The 21012-nt window shown below is 44.0% G+C and overlaps 1 protein-coding gene across 4 annotated transcripts in view; it reads left to right on the top strand.

The window, feature by feature from the left end:
- elmo1 (engulfment and cell motility 1 (ced-12 homolog, C. elegans)) overlaps positions 1-21012 on the top strand; it is a 282334-nt gene that overhangs the window by 162812 nt on the left and 98510 nt on the right. For all 4 annotated transcript variants that reach the window (XM_068001271.1, XM_068001264.1, XM_068001286.1 and 1 more), the window contains one exon: positions 17837-17973. In XM_068001271.1, coding sequence (XP_067857372.1) covers positions 17837-17973 — 137 coding nt within the window. The remainder of the gene's footprint in view (positions 1-17836; positions 17974-21012) is intronic.

Below are 21012 nucleotides of genomic sequence, written 5' to 3' on the forward strand. Positions count from 1 at the left end.
CCGTAAACATCCCCATCCTCAATGATGGCAAAGTCCAGCACGTGAGTGCATAAGACAAGACTGAAGCGTTTGCAACCATCTTCAGCCAGGAGTGTCGAGTGGATGATCCATCTCGGCCTCCACCCGAGATCTCCATCACAGAAGCCAGTCTTCAGCCAATTCGATTCACTTAACGTGATATCAAGAAATAGCCGAGTGCTCTGGATACAGCACAGGCCATGGGCCCGATAACATCCCGGCTGTAGTGCTAAAGACTTGTGCTCCAGAATTAGCCGCACAGCTAGCCAGGCTGTTCCAGGTAACGACACTGGCATCTACCCGACAAAGTGGACAATTGCCCAGATATGTCCTGTCCACAAAAAGCAGGACAAATCCAATCCGCCCAATTATCGCCCCATCAGCCTACTCTCAATCATCAGCAAAGTGATGGAAGGTGTCGTCGACAGTGCTATCAAGTGGCACTTATTCACCAATAACCTGCTCACCGTTGCTCAGTTTGGGTTCCACCAGGACCACTCGGCTCCAGACCTCATTACAGCCATGGTCCAAACATGGACAAAAGAGCTGAATTCCAGAGGTGAGGTGAGAGTGACTGCCCTTGACATCAAGGCAGCATTTGACCGAGTGTGGCATCAAGGAGCCCTAGTAAAATTGAAGTCAGTGGAATCAGGGGGAAACTTTCCAATGGCTGGAGTTATGCCTAGCACAGAGGAAGATGGTAGTGGTTGTTGGAGGCCAATCATCTCAACCTCAGGACATCACTGCAGGAGTTCCTCAGGGCAGTGTCTTAGGCCCAACCATCTTCAGCTGCTTCATCAATGACCTTCCCTCCATCATAAGTTCAGAAATGGGGATGTTCGCTGATGATTGCACAGTGTTCAGTTCCATTCGCAACCCCTCAGATATTGAAGCAGTCCGTGCCCGCATGCAGCATGACCTGGACAACATCCAGGCTTTGGGCTGATAAGTGGCAAGTAACATTAGCGCCAGGCAATGACTATCTCCAACAAGAGAGAGTCTAACCACCTCCCTTTGACATTCAATGGCATTACCATCGCCAAATCCCCCACCATCAACATCCTGGGGGTTACCATTGACCAGAAACTTAACTGGACCAGCCACATAAATACTATGGCTATAGGAGCAGGTCAGAGGCTGGGTATTCTGCAGTGAGTGACTCACCTCCTGACTCCCCAAAGCTTTCCCACCATCTACAAGGCACAAGTCAGGAGTGTGATGGAATACTCTCCACTTGCCTGGATGAGTGCAGCTCCAACAACACTCAAGAAGCTTGACACCATCCAGGTCAAAGCAGCGTGCTTGATTGGCACCCCATCCGCCACCTTAAAAAACATTTGCTCCCTCCACCACCAGTGCACTGTGTACCGTCTACAAGATGCACAACAGCAACTCGCCAAGGCTTCTTCAACAGCACCTCCCAAACCCGCAACCTCTACTACCTAGAAGGACAAGGGCAGCAGGCACATGGGAACAACACCACCTGCACGTTCCCCTCCAAGTCACACACCATCCTGACTTGGAAATATATCGCCGTTCCTTCATCGTCACTGGGTCAAAATCCTGGAACTCCCTACCTATCAGCACTGTGAGAGAACCTTCACCACACGGATTGCAGTGGTTCAAGAAGGCGGCTCACCACCACCTTCTCAAGAGCAATTAGGGATGGGCAATAAATGTTGGCTTTGCCAGCGACGCCCACATCCCATGAATGAATACATTTTTAAAAATCGAGGCGTTGCCAGACTGGGAGCCGACGTAGGTCAGCGAGTACAATGTTGATGTGTGAACGGGAGTTCATGCGAGTTAGACTACGGGCAGCAGGGTTTTGGATGAGCTCAAGTTTACAGAGGGTACAATGTGGGATACCAGCGAGGAGAGCTTTGGAATAGTCGAGTCTAGAGGTAATAAAGGCATGGATGAGGGTTTCAGCAGCAGATGAGCTGAGGTCGGGGTGGAGACGGACCATGTTACGGAGGTGGAAGTAGGTGGTCTTGATGATGGAGAGTATATGGGGTCAAAAGCTCAGCTCAGGGTTTAGATAGAAAGCCAACTTGCCTCTGAGTCAAAAGGTTGTGGGTTCAGGTCCTACTCCAGAGACTTGAGTACATAATTTAGGCTAACACTCCAGTGCAGTACTGAGGGAGTGCTGCACTGTTGGAGTGCAGTGGAGTGAATCAAATTGGCTGAAGACTGGCTTCTGTGATGGTGGGGATCTCGGGAGGAGGTGGAGATGGATCATGCACGCGGCACTTCTGGCTGAAGATGGTTGCAAATCCTTCAGCCTTCTCTTTTGCACTCACGTGCTGGGCTCTGCCATCGTTGAGGATGGGGATGTTCATGGAGCCTCCTCCTCCCGTTAGTTATTTAATTGTCCACCACCATTCACGACAGGAAGTGGCAGGACTGCAGAGCTTTGATCTGATCCGTTGGCTGTGGGATTGTTTAGCTCTGTCTATAGAATGCTGCTTCCGCTGTTTAGCATGCATGTCGTCCTGAGTTGTAGCACCATCTTTCGGATGAGACATTAAACCGAGGCCCCATCTGCCCCCTCAGGTGGACGTTAACGATCCCATGGCACTATTTTGAACAATAGCAGGGGAGCTCTCCTGGCCAATATTTATCCCTCGACCAACATCACTAAAGAAACAGATGATCTGGTCATTAGCTCATTGCTGTTTGTGGGACCTTGCTGTGCACAAATTGGCAGCCATGTTTCCTACGTTACAACATTGACTACACTACAAAAAGAATTTCATTGGCTGTAAAGCACCTGACGTGTGAAAGGCTCTATATAAATGCAAGGCTTTCTTTTCTCTCTTTAGAAGCGACTGACATGATCTCTCTGCAAGATGGTTTTTCTACAGCCTCCAAAGACAGTGTTATGGGAAAGAATCAATGAAAGTACTCTTGAGCACTGTAATAAATTTGGTTGATATGAGTGATTGCAGTGGCTGACATTTAATATCGACTCTAAGTGTTTTTTAAAAATATATATATACTTTTGTTTCTTTTTTTTTGGCGATGTTAATGGCAAGGCCCTGAAGGAATAGAGCGGTAATTGAAATCTGTGTGTGGCTTGAGGCAGTAATGCTAAAGATATTAAACACTGTAAACTGGAGTAACCAGTGGCAGTGCTGCATACCATTCTTATCAGATGATGAACTCGGTGCAATGCGGGAATGTAGCTAAAAGTACAGGGAGGAAAACTTGCCAGGGTTAATTCATTAGCCTTTCAGTCATAGGCTCACTGCGTCTTTGCAAAGAGCTTTTTTCCCCTTGCGCTGAGGTTTTAAATAAGTAATTTGAAAATGCTCTCCGAGTCCTGAGGGATGTATAAAAGTGCTGTGTAGGTGTAGAGGCGTTGGACAAGAAGCTTATTCTGTCAACATGAGAAATGAACCATTTGACAGCTTTTAGGAATTTGTGCTAGAATGGATGTCCTTTGCTAACACCAGCTGCAGACATCCTCAGTGTGCGAGTCCATCGATAACAGTGAACATCGACCATTCTTCGGTGACGGTTGGGAGCAGCATTGACTGAGTTTTGCTATTACAGTCCCCACTGTTTATAACGGGCACGTTCATGCGAATGTGATTTCCTGGCTATACCCGATGGCCGGTGTAAATGGGTAGCGCTATTACAGTATTCGACTATATAACAAGAAGGTTCCTTCTGTGTAGTGACCATTTACCCAGTTATTTCCAGATCCACTCTGACCAGCTTTATTTAACTAACCTGCATTCAATGATGAGTACAAACTGTAACCTCACACCACTTAGATTAGAAGGGTTTAAGTACAAAATAGGAAATTGAACATTAAAGAGGTGTTAATTACTTACTTATGTTTGTTCTTGCATTCAGTGCACCGTAACCAGGTGCAAACTAGTGAATAAGACAACAACTTGCATTAATATAGCTCCTTTAACTTAGTAAAACGTCACTTGACGCTTCGCAGGGGCAATTATCAAACAAAATTTGATACCGAGCCGCATAAGGAGCTATTAGGACAGGTGACCAAAAGCTTGGTCAAAGAGGTAGGTTTTAAGGAGCGTCTTAAAGGAGGAGAGAGAGGTGGAGAGGTTTAGGGAGGGAATTCCAGAGCTTAGAGCCTAGGCAGCTGAAGGCACGGCCGCCAATGGAGCAGCGATTAAAATCGGGTCTGCGCAAGGGGCAAAAATGGGAGGAGCGCAGAGACCTTCGAGGGTTGTAGGGCTGGAAGAGGTTACAAAGAAAGGGAGGGTTGAGGCCATGGAGGGATTTGAAAACAAGGATGAGAATTTTAAAATTGAGGCATTCCTGGACCGGGAGCCAATGTAGATCAGTGAGCACAGGGGTGATGGGTGAATGGGACTTGGTGCGAGTTAGGATACGGGCAGCAGAGTTTTGGATGAGCTCAAGTTTACGGAGGGTGGAAGATGGGAGGCCAGCCAGGAGAGCACTGGAATAGTCGAGTTTAAAGGTAACAAAGGCATGGATGAGGGTTTCAGCAGCAGAGTAAGCACAGCTGTTTCTGCCTGAAATAAACAGAGCTCTTAAGATGCCAGTACCAGCAATTTTGAAATTGACATTAATGCAAATGACTAATGGTTGTTGCTTTTTGGCCGATATAAGCGACTGCCCGTTTTAAACGTGGACCTTTTAAGTGGTGGGGACTGTAGTTAGCTTAGCGCCTCGATGAGGCTCAGGATGGGAACTATGCAGAGCAGACGTTGCACCCAAGTTTTTTCCTTCCTTCCAGGGTTCTGACTCTAAAGCTGAGTGCCATAGGCAACATTTGTAAATCAACATCACTGACTGTTTATTGTAGTGAATATTAAACTAAAGCTGAACATAAAGCAACTGCAACATCTACTTGCCTTTGTATCGGGTTCCTCAAGTGGGTAAAGTTACAGAAACCCTTATTAAAGATTATCATGGAGCGTCCGAATAGAAATAAAATCATAAAAAATAACCAGCATGGGTTCCTGAATAAGGCCTTGCCAATCTAACTTGCTGGTTTTCTTTGAGGGTGTGACAAAGGTGTTTGATCGGGGTACGGCAGTGGATGTGGTGTACTTGGATTTCAGTAAGGCCTCTGATACAGTTCCTCTGGAAAGGCAGGTGCTGAAAATAAAGAAAGCGGGAATCAGTGGCAAGGGTCTACAATTCTTGGCTAAGCCTGAAATGGCAGCTGAGGAAGTTGGTGAAGCTGAGGCTGGGGCTCTGTGCCTGTCTGTGGGAACTTAAGATATTGGCTCTAGTTTTCCTGACATTTAACTGAAGAAATTTTTGGTTTATCTAGGGCTTAATGTCAGATAGACATTTGGAGAGATTGGCAACAGCCTTGGGGTGGTTGGAAGAAGCTGAGTGACATTAGCATACACGTGGAAGCTCATGGATGCTAACTTGCTAACTCTCTGTTCCTCTGACTCCGGCCTCTTCTGCATCCCCCCGCCTATCCCCCCACCATTGTAATGCATCCAGCACCTACTCTGGAATTCCTTCCTTTAATCTCTCTGCCTCTCCACCTCTCCCTCTTCCATTAAAACACTTCTTAAAAACCCACCTCTTTGACGATGCCTTTGGTTGCCCTTCCTAATCCCTTCTCCTTTGACTCAGCATCCATTGTGTTTACCCTTCTGAAGCACCTTGGGATATTTTTCTACGTTAAGGGTGCTATATAAATGCAAGCAGTCGAAGATAACTCTGTGCTTCCAGTGATGTTCCGAAGCGGTAATATGGAAATGAGGAGGCTAAGGATGAACCCATAGAGTTTACCAGAGGCCATGTTACAGGCACGGGAGGAGAAGCCACTGCATTCCAAATGGGATGCATTAGTGGTCAGCTAGGATTTAGCTATAAGTTTAAAGCCGATAGAAGAACTGAAAATATCTTCGAGGCATATCTTCAAACGAGTTGTCTAACTCCCTCCTGTACTGATATTTGATGACAGAAACTGTGGTCGCCAACTCTCCAGTATTGTCCTGGAGTCTCCAGGGATTTAAGATTAATCTCCTGGACACTGCGGCAGAGAAAATCATAGGGGCTTTAAAAAAAAATTGTGGTTATTTTTCATTTTCTTTGAACTTTTTCTTTCATCAGTTATAAAAATATTGGAGATGGGAATTGGCAACCCTCGCTGTAACTTGAACAAGGTTCTTTCTTGAATGCTGCTCTGAGTAATTGTTTCAAGGAATGTGTTGCCAACAGTTTTAATTCTCATCTTTGAATTGAATGTTTTTAATCTTTTATTTTTAATGGCATGATGGAGCTTTAATTGCTTTGCTCTGCGGCTGTTAAATGAGCAGAGAGCTGCATATGGCTGATGACCAATTGCTATCTTAATAGCTTTAAAATCTCTCCTAAATCAAATTATTTTCTTCGTTAAGTGTGTTCTAATTGCCTGCTTGCTGCTTTGACAACAAACGACGGCAACCAGGCAGCTAATTGCATGATTATGTTAAAGCAGAGTTCACCAAGTTATTTACTTTTAGTTCTGAGTAGGTTACTGACAAACTCTTGGAATAATACAGCACAGAAGGAGGCCATTCAGCCTATCGTGCCTGGGCCGGCTCTTTTTCAGACTGTAACTTTTGTCAAGAGCTGTATTTTGTGCTCACCGTGGTTTTTTTTTTCATCAGAGGCCCCAAAATTCTTGGGGCCAGAGAGGGCAGACAGCATGATTTCAGGACAAGGGATGTGGGGGTGGGAGTGGGAATTTGCAGTTGAACACAGTGCAGGAACAGAGAGACCTGGGGGTGTATGTACACAAATCTTTGAAGTTGGCAGGACATGTTGAGAGGGCTGTTAAAGAAGCATATGGTATCCTCGGCTTTATAAACAGAGGCATAGGGTACAAAGGCAAGGAAGTTAAGCTAAATCTTTATGAAACACTGGTTAGGCCCCAGCTGGAGTATTGTGTTCAATTCTGGGCACCACACTTTAGGAAGGATGTTAAGGCCTTGGAGAGGGTGCAGAGGAGATTTACTAGAATGGTACCAGAGATGAGGAACTTCAGTTATGTGGAGAGACTAGAGAAGCTGGGGTTGTTCTCCTGAGAATAGAGAAGGTTAAGGGGAGATTTAATAGAGGTATTCCAAATCATGAAGGGTTTTGATAGAGTAAATAAGGAGAAACTGTTTCCAGTGGCAGAAGGGTCGGTAAACATAGGGCAGAGATTTAAGGTAATTGGCAAAAGAACCTGAGGTGAAATGAGGAGAATTTTTCTTTCACACAACGAGTTATCATCATCTGGAATGCACTGCCTGAAAGGGTGGAGGAAGCAGATTCAGTAGTAACTTTCAGAAGGGAATTAGATAAATACTTGAAGGAGAAAAAGTTGCTGAGCAATGGGGAAAGAGCGGGGGAGTGTGATTAATTGGATAGCTCTTTCAAAGAGCCAGCGCGGTCATGATGGGCTGAATGGCCTCCATTGTGCTGCATGATTCTATGGTGGGAAGCTGTTTTAGCTTCACACCAGCACTAAATTTACGGCAGGTAATTTTGACTGCCTGCGGGAGACATGTAAAACGGACTTTCCCGATTTACTATCACCTGTTTTACAAGATCGCAGTCAAAATTACCCCCATAGAATGTCAATCAGATGTCAAGGCCCGAACCGATTCTGAAGCAAAGCAGAGTGAAACTAGCTCTTCCAGGTAGTCTTGCGCCAGTGTCGGGTTTGGTCATCTGACACTGGACTCAGGCTGTATTGACACCGTAACTTCGCTGTCAGTCTGAAGCAAAACCATTGTGCATCATGGCTGCAGTTACAGCGTGATTGCAGCCTAAGAAAACTGCAGTGCTATCAGCCCATTGTTCAGACGTACTGAGCTTAGGAGCCCATGATCACATCCTCCAGTCCTACAACCCTCCGAGATATCTGTTGTTCTCCAATTCTGGCCCCGTGTCCATCCCCCACTTCCTTTGCCCACCATTGGCAGCTGTGCCTTCAGCTGCCTAGGCTCTAAACTCTGGAATTCCCTCTCTAAACCTCTGTACCTCTCTCTCCTCCTTTAAGACGCTCATTAAAACCTACCTCTTTGATTAAGCTTTTGTTCACCTGTCCTAATATCTCCTTAATCAAAAGCAAAATACGCAGATGTTGGAAATCTGAAATAAAAATAGAAAATGCTGGAAATACTCAGCAAGCCGGGCAGCATGTGTGGGGAAAGAAAGAGAGTTAACATTTCAGGGTCGATAACCTTTCGTCAGAACTGGAAGAAGTTAAAGATTTAACAGTTTTTAACAGAAAGTAATGAAGGTGAACAAGGTAAAAGAGACAAACAGAAATTCCTTTGGAGAGAAAAGCAGAATTTCTTCGAATTCTGATGAAAGTTCATTGAACTGAAATGTTAACTCTGTTTCTTTCTTCACAGATGCTGCCTGACCTGCTGAGTATTTCCAGCATTTTCTGTTTTTATTTCTAATATCTCTTTAGTTGGCTCATTGTCAGATTTTGTCTGATTACGCCCCAGTGAAGCGTCTTGAGACGTTAAACGCACTATATAAATGCAAGTTGTTCTTCCATTAAAAACCTATTTAAAAAGTGTTTATTCTTAAGATAACAATTTGCTCAGTTTAAGAAACCCACATTATTTTGCTCTTTTAACAAGCAAAGTTTTTTACAACTAACTTCCTCGATTGTTGAGTTCAGCGCTTTTGCATTACTTTTTGAGAGACTGGAATGCAGAGAATAAGGTTATAAAATCCTGTTAGTGTCAGCTGACCCCTGTGTGCAGCTTTCCTGCTTAGCAGTCAGGATATTAGCAAATCCTCCTAACCTAATCAATCTGATCACAACAGTAATCTGCTATTTGCATTCTTGGTTTGGGCGCTGGTTTAAATAAGAAATCGGCTGTTTCATTTTCTTGCCTGTGCTCCAAACCTTTTGCTCTCTGCTTGATGTAGCATCTAATCAATATCAAGCAAACATTGGCCCCCCTAATGGCTGATGGTTTCACATTCGATGCCTGATCTGAGCTGAGTTAATGTCCGCTCTTCAATATTCAAACTGGCTATTTCAACACAGGCATTCTGCATCATGTTGTTACAGCTATTTTATTCCCTTTTTTTGGACATGGGTTTTTCTCCTTTTTCTCTGTCTGTCTGTCTTTTTACGTCTTTGTGTCTCTCGGTCTGTATCTGTTTGTCTTTCTCTTCCTCGCACACATTAAAACAAAGTGATTTTGCCAGTACTGCCAGCCACAGTGTCGAATAAGCAGACTTTTTACAAAGTAGGCATTTTCTCAGGAAATCAAAAGTCACCTTTTATTATACTACAAACTGATGTTGCATGGCGTTGCTCACAGTGAGTCCAACATTTTGTAAGAACAGAGACGCAGTGTCAAGTCATATCATCGGGGACACTGATTTATCAGCCTTGGGGGAGGTCCCTGACACTTGGAAGCACTTGGAGGGGGGTCTGGGAATACTTTGATTAGGAATCCTAGGGCCTGCAAGCATTGGGAGAGGCCCTTGTATGTCTGGGAGCAATGGGGCAGGTCCCTGGATCTGGGATCCTTAAAGAAGAGGTTCTGTGATCTGGACAATATTAGGAAGGATGATCCAATAGTATGGAAGCATTGGGATCAGGAATTGCTGAGAGAATAATCAAGGGATTTATGAATACTGGGACCTGAGAGAAGGCGAGGGATCAGAACAATTGGGAAGGGAGTATAGGAGCATTTGGAGGAGTCCGTCCTGGCAATATTGGAGGATTGCCAGGGTACAGCAAGCCTCGGGGTGGGGGGGGGGAGGAGGATCCAGGAGAATGGGGCCTAAATGGCAATTGGCTGCTTTTGAACCATCAGTCAGCCTCCACTGTGTTCCCAATCATCAGCCAGTTCCTGCATTTAAAGTTCCTGCTTTAAAGCATTTAGTGCACTCTTAATGCATTTGCTGATTTATACAGCCTTTGACAAACATAGATTTCCATAACAAACAAAAATAGACCTTGTTAAGTGTTCAACATTTATGCAGTTTCCAAGTTTTACGCAAAAATATTCACCCTTAAGTTCCCAAAACGGTTTTCTGTCTTTCTTTTGGAAGAAAAAATATTTTAATTGAAAGGGAAGCTAAAGAGGAGAGGCTCGCTGTAATTGACATGGATAACAGCCATTCATAAAGGAGCACACTAATTCAATTAATCTTCCGGCCTGGTTTAAACCCCTGGGAGAAATAAACTGAAATACTACTTGACTTTTCCCATTCTCAATAGCAATCTTCGTTCTGTGTTCTAAATTGACCTTCATTAATATCTGCCTCTTTAATGAAGCTTTTAGTCACCCTTCCCAACATCTCCTTCTTTAGCTCAGCATCCATTTTTTGATTACGCCTCTTTGAGGCACTATGGGACTTTTTTCTATGTTAAAAGGTGTTGATTTCCTGGCGTGCATTCAGGTGATGAGCGAAAAATTTGGGTTGAAGAAATGAGCAAATATGATTGTAAATGTATGTCTTTCATGTGGAGAATTTATTATACATTGAAAAGACGGGTAGATGAACAGCCAGTGAGTGGATGCATCTTTCCTCCCACTTCCATTCAAATAGGTCAGTAGGTTTATCTCTCGAGGTTTCCAGCAATACTTTGCACATCAGCCTCACTTAATATTGTGTAACAGCAGCTTCTGGAAGTATTTGATTTAGATTAATATGATGGACCGTGATCACCGTAGATTTGTGAAAGTTTGACTAGGCAACTGAGGTCAAAATCTTTTGCAATCATTCATGAGGCAAGTTGTCCAATGGGATTTATTTTTGCCTGCTTGTATCCAGATTACCTTTTAATACTGCAGCTGCAATAACCCGCAGAGTGTTTTTATGTATATTAGATAAATGGAAGAGAAAGAGTGAATCCTATTTCATACGATAATCTTGGTGCTGTTTGCATCACACAGCGATTATAATCCAGTATAGGGTGATTAGCACAGTCTGTTGAACCTGTACCTATCAGATGGCCTCTGTTGTCCACAATGAGCTGATTTCAGACTGCACCAATGATTCGACTGAGAAAAACAAGGGCATGTGGGGCCATCCCAGTTTCCTTAGCCCATGTGAAGGCACCGGTGGTTAAAGTGTTAGCCGTGGCACACTCGCTTCTGAGCCAAAAGGTTGTGGATTCACGCCACGCTCCAGAGACTTGAGCACAAAATCTAAGCTGATATTCCAGTGCAGAGCAGAGGGAGCGCTGCCTTGTCGGAGGTGCCGTCTTTCGGATGAGACATTAAACCGAGGCCCCGTCTGCACTTTTTAGGTAGACATAAAAGATCCCATGACATCATTGGAAGAAGAGCAGGGCTCCCCTGTGTCCTGGCTAATATTTATCCCTCAACCAACATCGCTAAAACAGATTATGATCATTATCACATTGCTATTTGTGGGACATTGCTGTGTGTAAATTGTCTGCTACGTTTCCTACATTACAACAGTGACTACACATCAAAAGTACTTCATTGGTAGTAAAGCGCTTTGGGACGTCCTGAGGTCATGAAAGACCCTATAGAAATACAAGTCTTTTTATCTGAGTCTTACTGGCCAGCGGCACTGGTAAACCTATGGCAGGTGGGCTGTGAAGAGAGAGAGAAGGCACAGAACAAAGGCAGTGGACAGAAAAAGAATGAATTTAACGGCACATGAAGTGTAGCTTGTATTTTTGTATCAACACAGACAGGCGCCATGTTTTCACTGCCTATTCATGTTACTAAAGTTGGGGAAGGATAGGTGTTGTGCCTCTAGACTCTCATGCTGCTCACTGGCTGACTCGCTGATTTTAATGAGCTGACAAAATAATCAACTCTTATCTCAATCAAAATCTGTCACAATAGGCCGTCAGAGCCTGTTTTTTAACTTTTTAAATGTTTGGCAAGGCTTCGCAGCAGCTGCTGTTACAGAATAGACAGTCCTCATCCCTATGGTGCGAGACTTTCTTGTCACTTCTATGCTACACTTTTGGTGTTTGTGTTGCACCAATGCCAAAAGCACAGTATCAGTACTAGAATCGGATCCCTCGCAACAGCAACTTGCATTTAGATAGGCACTCCACAGAGGTGTCAAGAAAATAAAATGGGCGCCAAGCCAAGAAAGGAGATATTAGGAGGGGCGACCAAAAGCTTGATCATAGAGGTGACTTTTAAAGAGGGTCGTAAAGGAGGAGAGAGCGAGGTCATGAGGCGGAGGGATTTAGGAAGCAAAGTACTGAGCATGGAGCCAAGGCGGTTGAGGTTGAACACATGGTCGCCAATGGGGAAGGAGGGTGGGGGGAGTGGAATGCACAAGAGGCTGGAGTCAGAGTTTGGTGGGGGGGGGTGTGTGCGGGGGTTATACAGATGGAAAAGGTCACAGTGGTAGGAAGCGGTGAGGAAATGGAAAGATTTAAGCACAAGGATGAGAATTTTAATTTTAAGGCATGGGTGGACCAGGAGCCAATGTAGGTCAGTGAGGGCAGGAGTATTGGGTGAGCGGGGCTTGGTATGGGTTAGGGTTACGGCTGCAGAATTATGGATGAACTTAAGTCTCCAGAGGGTGGAGGATGCGAGACCGGCCAGGAGTTTGGAGATGACAAAGGCATGGCTAAAGATTTCAGCTGAGATAGGGGTGGAGTCAGGCGATGCTGCAGAGGTGGAAGTCAGCAGTCTGTGATGGAGAGGATATGGGAACAGAGGCTCATCTTAATGTTGAATAGGGTGCTGAGGCTGTGAACAGTCTGGTTCAGTCTGAGACAGTGGCCATGAAGGGGGATAGAACTGTAAGGGTACGGAGTTTGTAGCAGGGGTGGAAGGCAGTAGCCTATAATTTGCTGGAGTCGGGCATCTCACGGTTAGACTTGTTTTTGCACCCTTCAGCTCAAAACTATTTTGCCCACAAAGTTGCTGGAAGTGCGAGCTGATAACGGCGCAGCGAGGGAAACAGGACATCTGGGACCTTGCAGAATAACGGGACAAAGTGTATCTCCTTAACCAGTGAGATTTAAGGATTGAGAAATAAACAGAGGAAGGAGGGTGAATTAGAATAGGTGAATTCAAAGTCAAATAAGGTACGGAAAGAGAAATAAACAGAGGGAAAGAAAGATTGGATTAAGAGAGAGAGAAAAAAGAAAGGAAAAGTAGGAATTTTTCTTAAAATTTGACATTTTTAAAATCTCCAACAACAGTTCACAACCTGAAGGAATGAAACGCCACATTTTTGATTGTTCACTTTCTGGGCAAGAGAAGTTAATTGGCAGTCATTGACAATTATCATGCCGTTAAAAGGATACTTACGCTTTTAATTACTAGACTTAACTTTCTGTGGCAAGTTTAATGGACAATTAATGTGCAAATACAGCAACTTCATGAAAATCACTGGGAGGTTAAGGGGGAGATGCAGTTTTTGCGAAGCTAACTGCGGAGCAGCGCAAATCGTCCATCAACTTGTGGCGATTCGCAATTCACGGGGTATCTCTGCCTCGCCACAAGTTGCTGGCCGGTTCGTACATTAATAACGGCAATGCGTCGCTCACACACCGTTATTTTTTCAGCAAATTCTCAGCCAGTGGCTTTGGTCTTCTCTCAGGTGAGATGTTAAACCCTTCTGCACTCTGAAGTGGATGGAAAAGATCCCATGGCGCTATTTGAAGACAGGCAGGGGAGTACTCCCCGATGTCCTGACCAACATTTATCCTTCAACCAACATCACTAGAACAGATTATCTGGTCATTTATCTCATTACTGTTTGTGGGACCTTGTGCGCAAATTAACTGCTTCATTTCTTACATCACAAAAGAGACGAATGTAATTCACAGGCATAGAAAATGTTGCTTGTGAATTTGATCTCCCATCCTGCGGGTGGCATAGGTTTAAAAGATGGGCAACTGTGCCAGAGACATGGGCTCATCAGGGCTTGAGACCAACTTCAGGTGGTACCTGCACTCAAAAACTATTGTTGCTGATGAGCAGGGGGAGCATGACCCATCCCAATCATTTTGAAACTCGCCAATTTTGTATGCCAGGGCTTGGCCAAAATTTGCTCCACATAGTTTATTCACTTAACTTTTAAATTCCTAATCGCAATTGCTGTGCGGGTTTGAGTCTGATGTGACCAGCAGTGCGGTGTTGGAGGATGCCATCATGACTGTGCTGTGCCAAGTCGGCCAGATATGGACATCAACCCACCCACTCTCCTCCAAATTTTAGCTCTGCCCCGTCGCTGAATTTTGGCCAATTGCCCAGTTGGCTGTTTCAGATACAGGTGAGAGCATCAACCTGTGGTGCCATAGAGGATCGGTTTGTGAAGAAGAGGCCAGGCACTTCCCCATGGGGAGGGGGAATGCAGAGGGAGAGTCATTGGATTATACCAGACAGGCAGCCGTGGATGTTGCTGGCAAGATTCAATTGAGGAAAAGGGAGAAACAAAACATCAAAAGCAAAATACTGCAGATGCTGGAAATCTGAAATAAAAACAGAAAATGCTGGAAATGCTCAGCAGGTCGGGCAGTATTTGTGGAGAGAGAAACTTAGTTAACGTTTCAGGTCGATGACTTTTTGTCAGAACTGGAAGAAGTAAAGATTTAAGTTTTTAAGCAGATATAGAGCCAGGGAAAAGAGGGGAGCGTGAAAGAACAAAAAGGAAGGTCTGTGATAGGGTGGAGGGCAGGAGCGATTAAATGACAAAAGGGACAATGGTGCACAGAGTACAAAACGCGCACTGCCTTCACAAAAACTGTTTCTTATTACTTTTCTGTATATACTAATAGCATATTCTCATTTATTCATAAAATTTGCCAGGTGTGGAAAAGCCACCTGCAGAATAAAGCTTTCTGCACTCTGCCATCAGCAATGAGCCTTAGTCCCAATCTCAAAAGAGAACTCTTTTCTGCTGCAGTGCAAATCTTTCCAATTCAATATCAGTTATCCTGGTGCCTTCTGTGAATGAGATTAATGAAAGAAGAAAGAACTGTATAATGCCTCGTGTCCTCATAACGTCCTTAACTGCTGCACAACTAATCAATCCATTTTGAAGTGTAGTCACAAATGATGTGTAGACAAACACAGTAGCCAATAGCAAGGTTCCACAAACAGCAAATTAAATGAAGATCGGTGTGGATAAGTCACATGGGACATTTTAACTGCCCGCCCGCCCGGTTTCCACTGGGCGGGCAAGGTAAAACCGCCCGTCTTGTGTATTGAGTCACGAGTTATTTAAAACTAGATTGAAATTCAAAACAAATTCAATTTAAAACGAAACTTTAAAATACAAAAAAAAAATCTACTCTGCCTTGAATAGTTTGCCTATACTGTGAGAAATACCTAATTACTTACTTGACAAGATTATGATGAGTGGCTTCAAGCTATATGCCCCATTGCGAAAGTCTTTCAGAAACTGTTAGTTTTCTATTTTGAATTGATTCAGTGACAGTGAGGTTAGGCTGTCTATGTTCTTGACGGACCAGATCATACTTGTAAAACAAATTGAAATCGCACTGCTGCAGTATCAATTTTAAATATTAAAAAAATGGTTTGCTTTGTCAATATTTCATGCCTTCGGCACAGCTAGATGTCACCTGGAAGAATCATTTCAAACAATTGATTAAAATGTGTAGGTTAATGAATTGAGTTTGGAGAAGGTTCGCTATTGTTAGTTTTACCTACTTTTTGCATTATATAGACCTTCAAGAGGTTTAAGGTCGTTGGTGCTTTAATATTGATTCTTGTAAATAATGCTGCTTTGTATGGGTTTAAAATTGATTTAAGTACTTGCTATTTATCCCAAAGCAAAGAGAAGGGACAAGTGAGAAATGTCGCTTATTGTTGGAACTTAAAATGGATACTTGCATTTATGTAGCATCTAGTCATATCAACACATCTCAAACTGCTTTATTCAGTGAATCACTTTTGAAGTGCAGTGACTGCTGTTATGTAGGCAAATGTGACAGCCATTCTGCGCCACCAATGTCCCAAAGAAAGCTATAAAGAATTATGTAGCACCTTTCATGATCTCGGGACACCCCAAAGCATTTTACAGCCATTTAAGTACTTTTGAAGTATAGTCATTGTTGTAATGTAGGAAACGTGGCAACCAATTTACACACAGAAAGCTCCCACAAACAGCAATGAGATAATAACCAGTTAATCTGTTTTTAGTGACATTGGTTGAAGGATAAATATTGGCCAGTACACTGGGCAGAACTCCCCTAATAGTGCCATGGGATCTTTTACGTCCACCTGAGAGGGCAGATGGGGCCTTGTTTTAACTGAAAGATGGCACCTCTGACAGTGCAGCAGTCCCTCAGTATTGCACTTGAGTGTCAGCCTAGATTATGTGCTCAAGTATCTGGAGTGGGACTTGAACCCACAACCTTTTGACTCAGAGATGAGATGTACTACCACTGAGCCATGGCTTTGCATAGATTTACCACCGCCTTTATGCTCTCTATGTTTTTGAAATCTGGTTACAGAAACCACTAGCTTATGTGCTTGAGTCCTGGAATGCAACCTGAACCCAGGCGAGAGTGCTATCAACTGAGCCAAGTTAACATTTCATATTACATTTTAAAAAAAACATTTTGTTCTCATTTGCTGCTATTTCTCCTATTGTGACAAAAATTAAGCATTTTTGTCTTGTTCTTTATCGATGGCCACAGTATGCATGCAGGGTTACGGTCAGTTATTTCTAGCTGTTTTCTGCATGCTGCAGAATTTATTTTATAAGCTTGGCTGATATTCACATCCAGGGCATGGCAGTGACATGCTTTGGTCTGGAAGTCCTTAGTATGTATGTCAATGGAGATGTTATCAAAATTACTGGTTTATAGTTTCCAAGAAAAAATAGATGGAATCATAGCAACAAACTGACAAAAATCACAGAGTCCCACCTAATAAAAATGGAAAATGACTTATTGAGCTATTGTAAATCACTGGCCCTGGATATAACCAAGGATTTTTTTAAAGTAATTGTGAAAATATCCATGAGAAAGATGTTCCAAATCTCAGTGACTGTTGTAAATAATATGAAGGACTTCATCCTCCCAGACAGGCTGTGCCAATACATCAGTAGTTTGTGACTATCTCATAATTACCTACATCTAGAAGGATGAGTTTTGATGGGCCAAACAGCTTTTTGTTGTCCTTGACTTTTCGTATGTTATCACTCAGAGCTAAACTCTTTATTTTTAGTTAAGGCTGTAATGTTTGAGTGTGTGTATATTTTTATCTGTTACCTAATATTTGAATTATATGTGTAATAATGTTTTCTATTTTCTTCCTCCTTTCTCTTCAATCCCTTCCCCTCACTTCTCTTCAATCCCCTCCCCCGCTCTTCAATCCTCTCCCTCACTTCTCCAATCCCCTCCCCCGCTCTTCAATCCCCTCCCTTCGCTTCAATCCCCTCTCCTCACTTCTCTTCAAACCCCTCACCTCTTCAATCCCCTCTCCTCACTTCTCTTCAAACCCCTCATTTCTCTTCAATCCCCTCTCCTCATTTCTCTTCAATCCCCTCCGCTCACTTCTCTTCAATCCCCTCCGCTCACTTCTCTTCAATCCCCTCCCCTATTCAATGCTCCCCCCTTGCTTATCCTCTTCCCCTCTTGCTTATCCTCTTCCCCTCTCTTCACTTCTCTTCAATCCCCTCCCCTATTCAATGCTCTCCCCTTGCTTATCCTCTTCCCCTCTCCTCACTTCTCTTCAATCCCCTCCCCTATTCAATGCTCTCCTCTTGCTTATCTTCTTCCCCTATCCTCACTTCACTTCAATGCTCTCCCCTTGCTTGTCTTCTTCCCTTCTCCTCACTTCTCTTCAATCCTCTCACCTGCTTTTACCATCACCACTTTTATCCAATCCCCAATTTTTGCATAATCCTATAGCCAGTGACACATGCAACGAATTCCACCCCATGTTTTTCACCCACGACCGATCATTTGAGGAGTTTTTCTGCATCTGTATCCAGCTACTAAATAAGACATGGAAGGAAATGAGGGCAACATCTGAAGACTTTAACAAGGTTAGTTAGTACTGCTGCTCTTGTGTTGTTGAGCTGGGATGGAATTGAAGATTGTGGTTTCCGGTTTATACCACTGTACTGAAGGATGATCTACAGTAACATATTGTGCAACGTCAGCATCTACAACGAGATCACCATTTCCTGACGTAGCAGTACCACATGGTGTTTTTTTCATATAGCTTTTAGTACCTATGACAGCTTCCTTCTGAATTTCATGAGGAACCTGAAACTGTCAAATATTGGTGTGATATTGCTACAATGTGTAACCGCTTTTAATAATCCACTCTACTTCAGCAACAGTTAACTTTCCAGCAGGATTTTTAAACTGAACATAAGGCTCTACATATTGTATAAGTCCGCAGAGATCTGTAAGCGCAACCTTCAGATGCTTTGTCTCAATCCTTCCATTTTTGTTTTGTACATGGAAACCTGCAAGGCTGACGTTAGGTGATCTTTCTGATCTTATTCAAGCTGGTTAGGACTGTAAATAGACTAGTAGCCATGGGCAAGCAGTCCTTTGTGTCCTCTGTTGTGTTACAAGGCAGGGCACAGTGCATTCACCAAGGAACGGTCAGTTTTACTGGCAGCCTACTCCAGAAGATTTGCAATGAAGCACCAAATAGACTGAAAATACAGACTGAATTTAATTTAGATTTTAATAAATAAATGTAAAAACAAACCCATCGCTCTTGGAGACAGGAAGGGGTAGTTGGTGCCCTTCCAAGTGTCTTCTCACTGTTAGTGGTGTTCTAAAGTGGTTTGGATGTACTGGCTGACGCTGTTGATAATACCTTATACTGCTGCAAGTGCACTCATTTGGGAATGCTGTATTGAGTTTGGAATGGTACTAGGATATTGAGCTGGGATGGAATTGAAGATCTTGGTTTCCGGTTTATATCACTGTACTGAAGGATGATCTACAGTAACATATTACGAAAAGAATCTTACAAAAATAATGACATGAAACCACTTCTCGGAGTCTGGTATATAAGAGGAGGGATTTTAGTTAGGTTTCACTACTTCAGTTTTCTAATGAAAGAAAGAATTGGCCTGGAAACAGAAAAAAGGGTAATAATTGGACCTCCTGCCCGTTGCGCGGGTGTAAAACAGATGCAACGAGGCCCAGTTAAGGGGATCAATGTCTACTTTAATTCAGCAACAGTTAATTTTCCAGCAGGATTTTTAAACTGAACTTGAAATTGGGTCGTGCCAATTTTCAGGTGTCCCTGGCGGCTGCCTAAAGCTCTCATTAGGCTCCTCGTTTACATATGTCAGGAGTCTAACACCTATTTTAGGCCCCTTCTTCGACGTTGGTCTATAATGAGCCTGCCCCGCTCAGGATTCTTCAGTGATCACTGCGGTCTAAGCAGCGATCACCAATGAAAGGTATGTTTTAAAAAAAATTCAAGAAATATTCCTGTGGAGCTAGGAAGAGCTGGAGTGCCCCTCCCGGCTCCCCAATCCTCCTGAGGGCTATTACAGGCCCACGATCAGCCCCCCCCTCTCCCATTCACCTCCCCCCCCAGCCTCCGGGACTTACCTGAGGGCTACAATCAGCCCACAATCAGCCCCCTCCCCCACCCCCCGCCCTCCCATTCACCTCCCCCCTCACTGCCCCCGGGACTTACCTGAGGGCTATTACAAGCCCACGATCAGCCTACCCTCTCCCATTCACCTTCTTCCCGCCCCCCGGGACTTACCTGAGGGCTACAATCAGCCCCCCCTCTCCCATTCATCTTCTCCCCCCCGCCCCCTGGACTTACCTGAGGGCAACTACCAGCCCACGATCAGCCCCCCCCTCTCCGATTCACCTTCTTCCCACCCCCCCCCCCCCCCCCCCCCCCACCGGGGCTTACCCGAGTGCTGCTGCCAGCCCAAAACTAACCCCCTTCTCCCATCCACCTTCTGCTCACCCCCCCTCGAGACTTACTCGAGGGCTGCTGCTGGCGAGGGTGGTGGACCGAAATCCGCTTCTCCAGTCGGGCTCGGTGCGATAGGCGCCGGCAGCTCACTCCGATTATTTAGGTGAGGGTCGAGGACCAATTTCTGGCGCCCCTCGGGCCTCCATCTTCGGGTGCAGGGCACGAACCCTGCGCTCATTTGACTCCCAAAAACTAGGTCAGAGAATCTGATATGCCGTGCATAAGGATCCTGGTTATCGTAATGGAAGTATTATTAAGACTGAAGCAGTTTAGTGATTGAATTAGTGCTGGTGGACTGCTATGATATTAAATCATTTGAATTTGTTTGAGTTGTCTTGTAATTGAAATCCATTAGAGATTTGTTGAAGTGAAAATGTCAAGTCATCAATCAGGCCGCTGGCTTCAGTCAGCTTGTTGGATCCTAAATGGAGGTTTGATTTTAGCAAATGTTTCCAAGGTTGTAGAAGTCAAAACCTTTACTGGGACGAGGAATCTCTGAGCAAATAATGACAATGTGGAAGAGATCGCTTCCTGTAGTTCATTTGGAAATGCAATGATTAATACAATTTAACTGTGATTGACTGTTGCCGTTCATATGAATGAGAGACAGTTTCTTATAGCAGATTAGAAAGGTACGATTAGGAGTGAGGGGTTGTGAAATTGCGCAAAGGCGGACTACAAAAACAAGCAAATATTGACCTTATCAGGACTTGACACTAAGTGGATGGAGGGGGTAGATTCACATTCTGTTACGAGTCATTTTATTTAGATTTACTTGTCTGGATCTTACAGGAGTCAGCAGTAAAGTGCTTTGGGTCTCACAGCTGCTGAGGGTAGTACCTGAGTTGGCAATTATATCAGGTTCATTGAATGACTCTTTCAAATTTTCTCTTTCAAATATGCGTCAAGCGCACTAAGTATCACCAAAGCTGGCATATTATTTTATATGGGGGGAAAGATGTGCCGAATTTGAAAAATAAAGGAGGGCATTACAGATATCTAATCAATCTGACACAACTGTCATTTCAGACACTGCTCACAGTAGCTGTCAGCCTGCTTTAATAGCACTGCAAGGTTGATTATTCCACCATCAGCTTCTTTCAGATCACACACCTTC

The sequence above is a fragment of the Heptranchias perlo genome, chromosome 2 (genome assembly GCF_035084215.1).
Source record: "Heptranchias perlo isolate sHepPer1 chromosome 2, sHepPer1.hap1, whole genome shotgun sequence".
NCBI lineage: Eukaryota > Metazoa > Chordata > Chondrichthyes > Hexanchiformes > Hexanchidae > Heptranchias > Heptranchias perlo.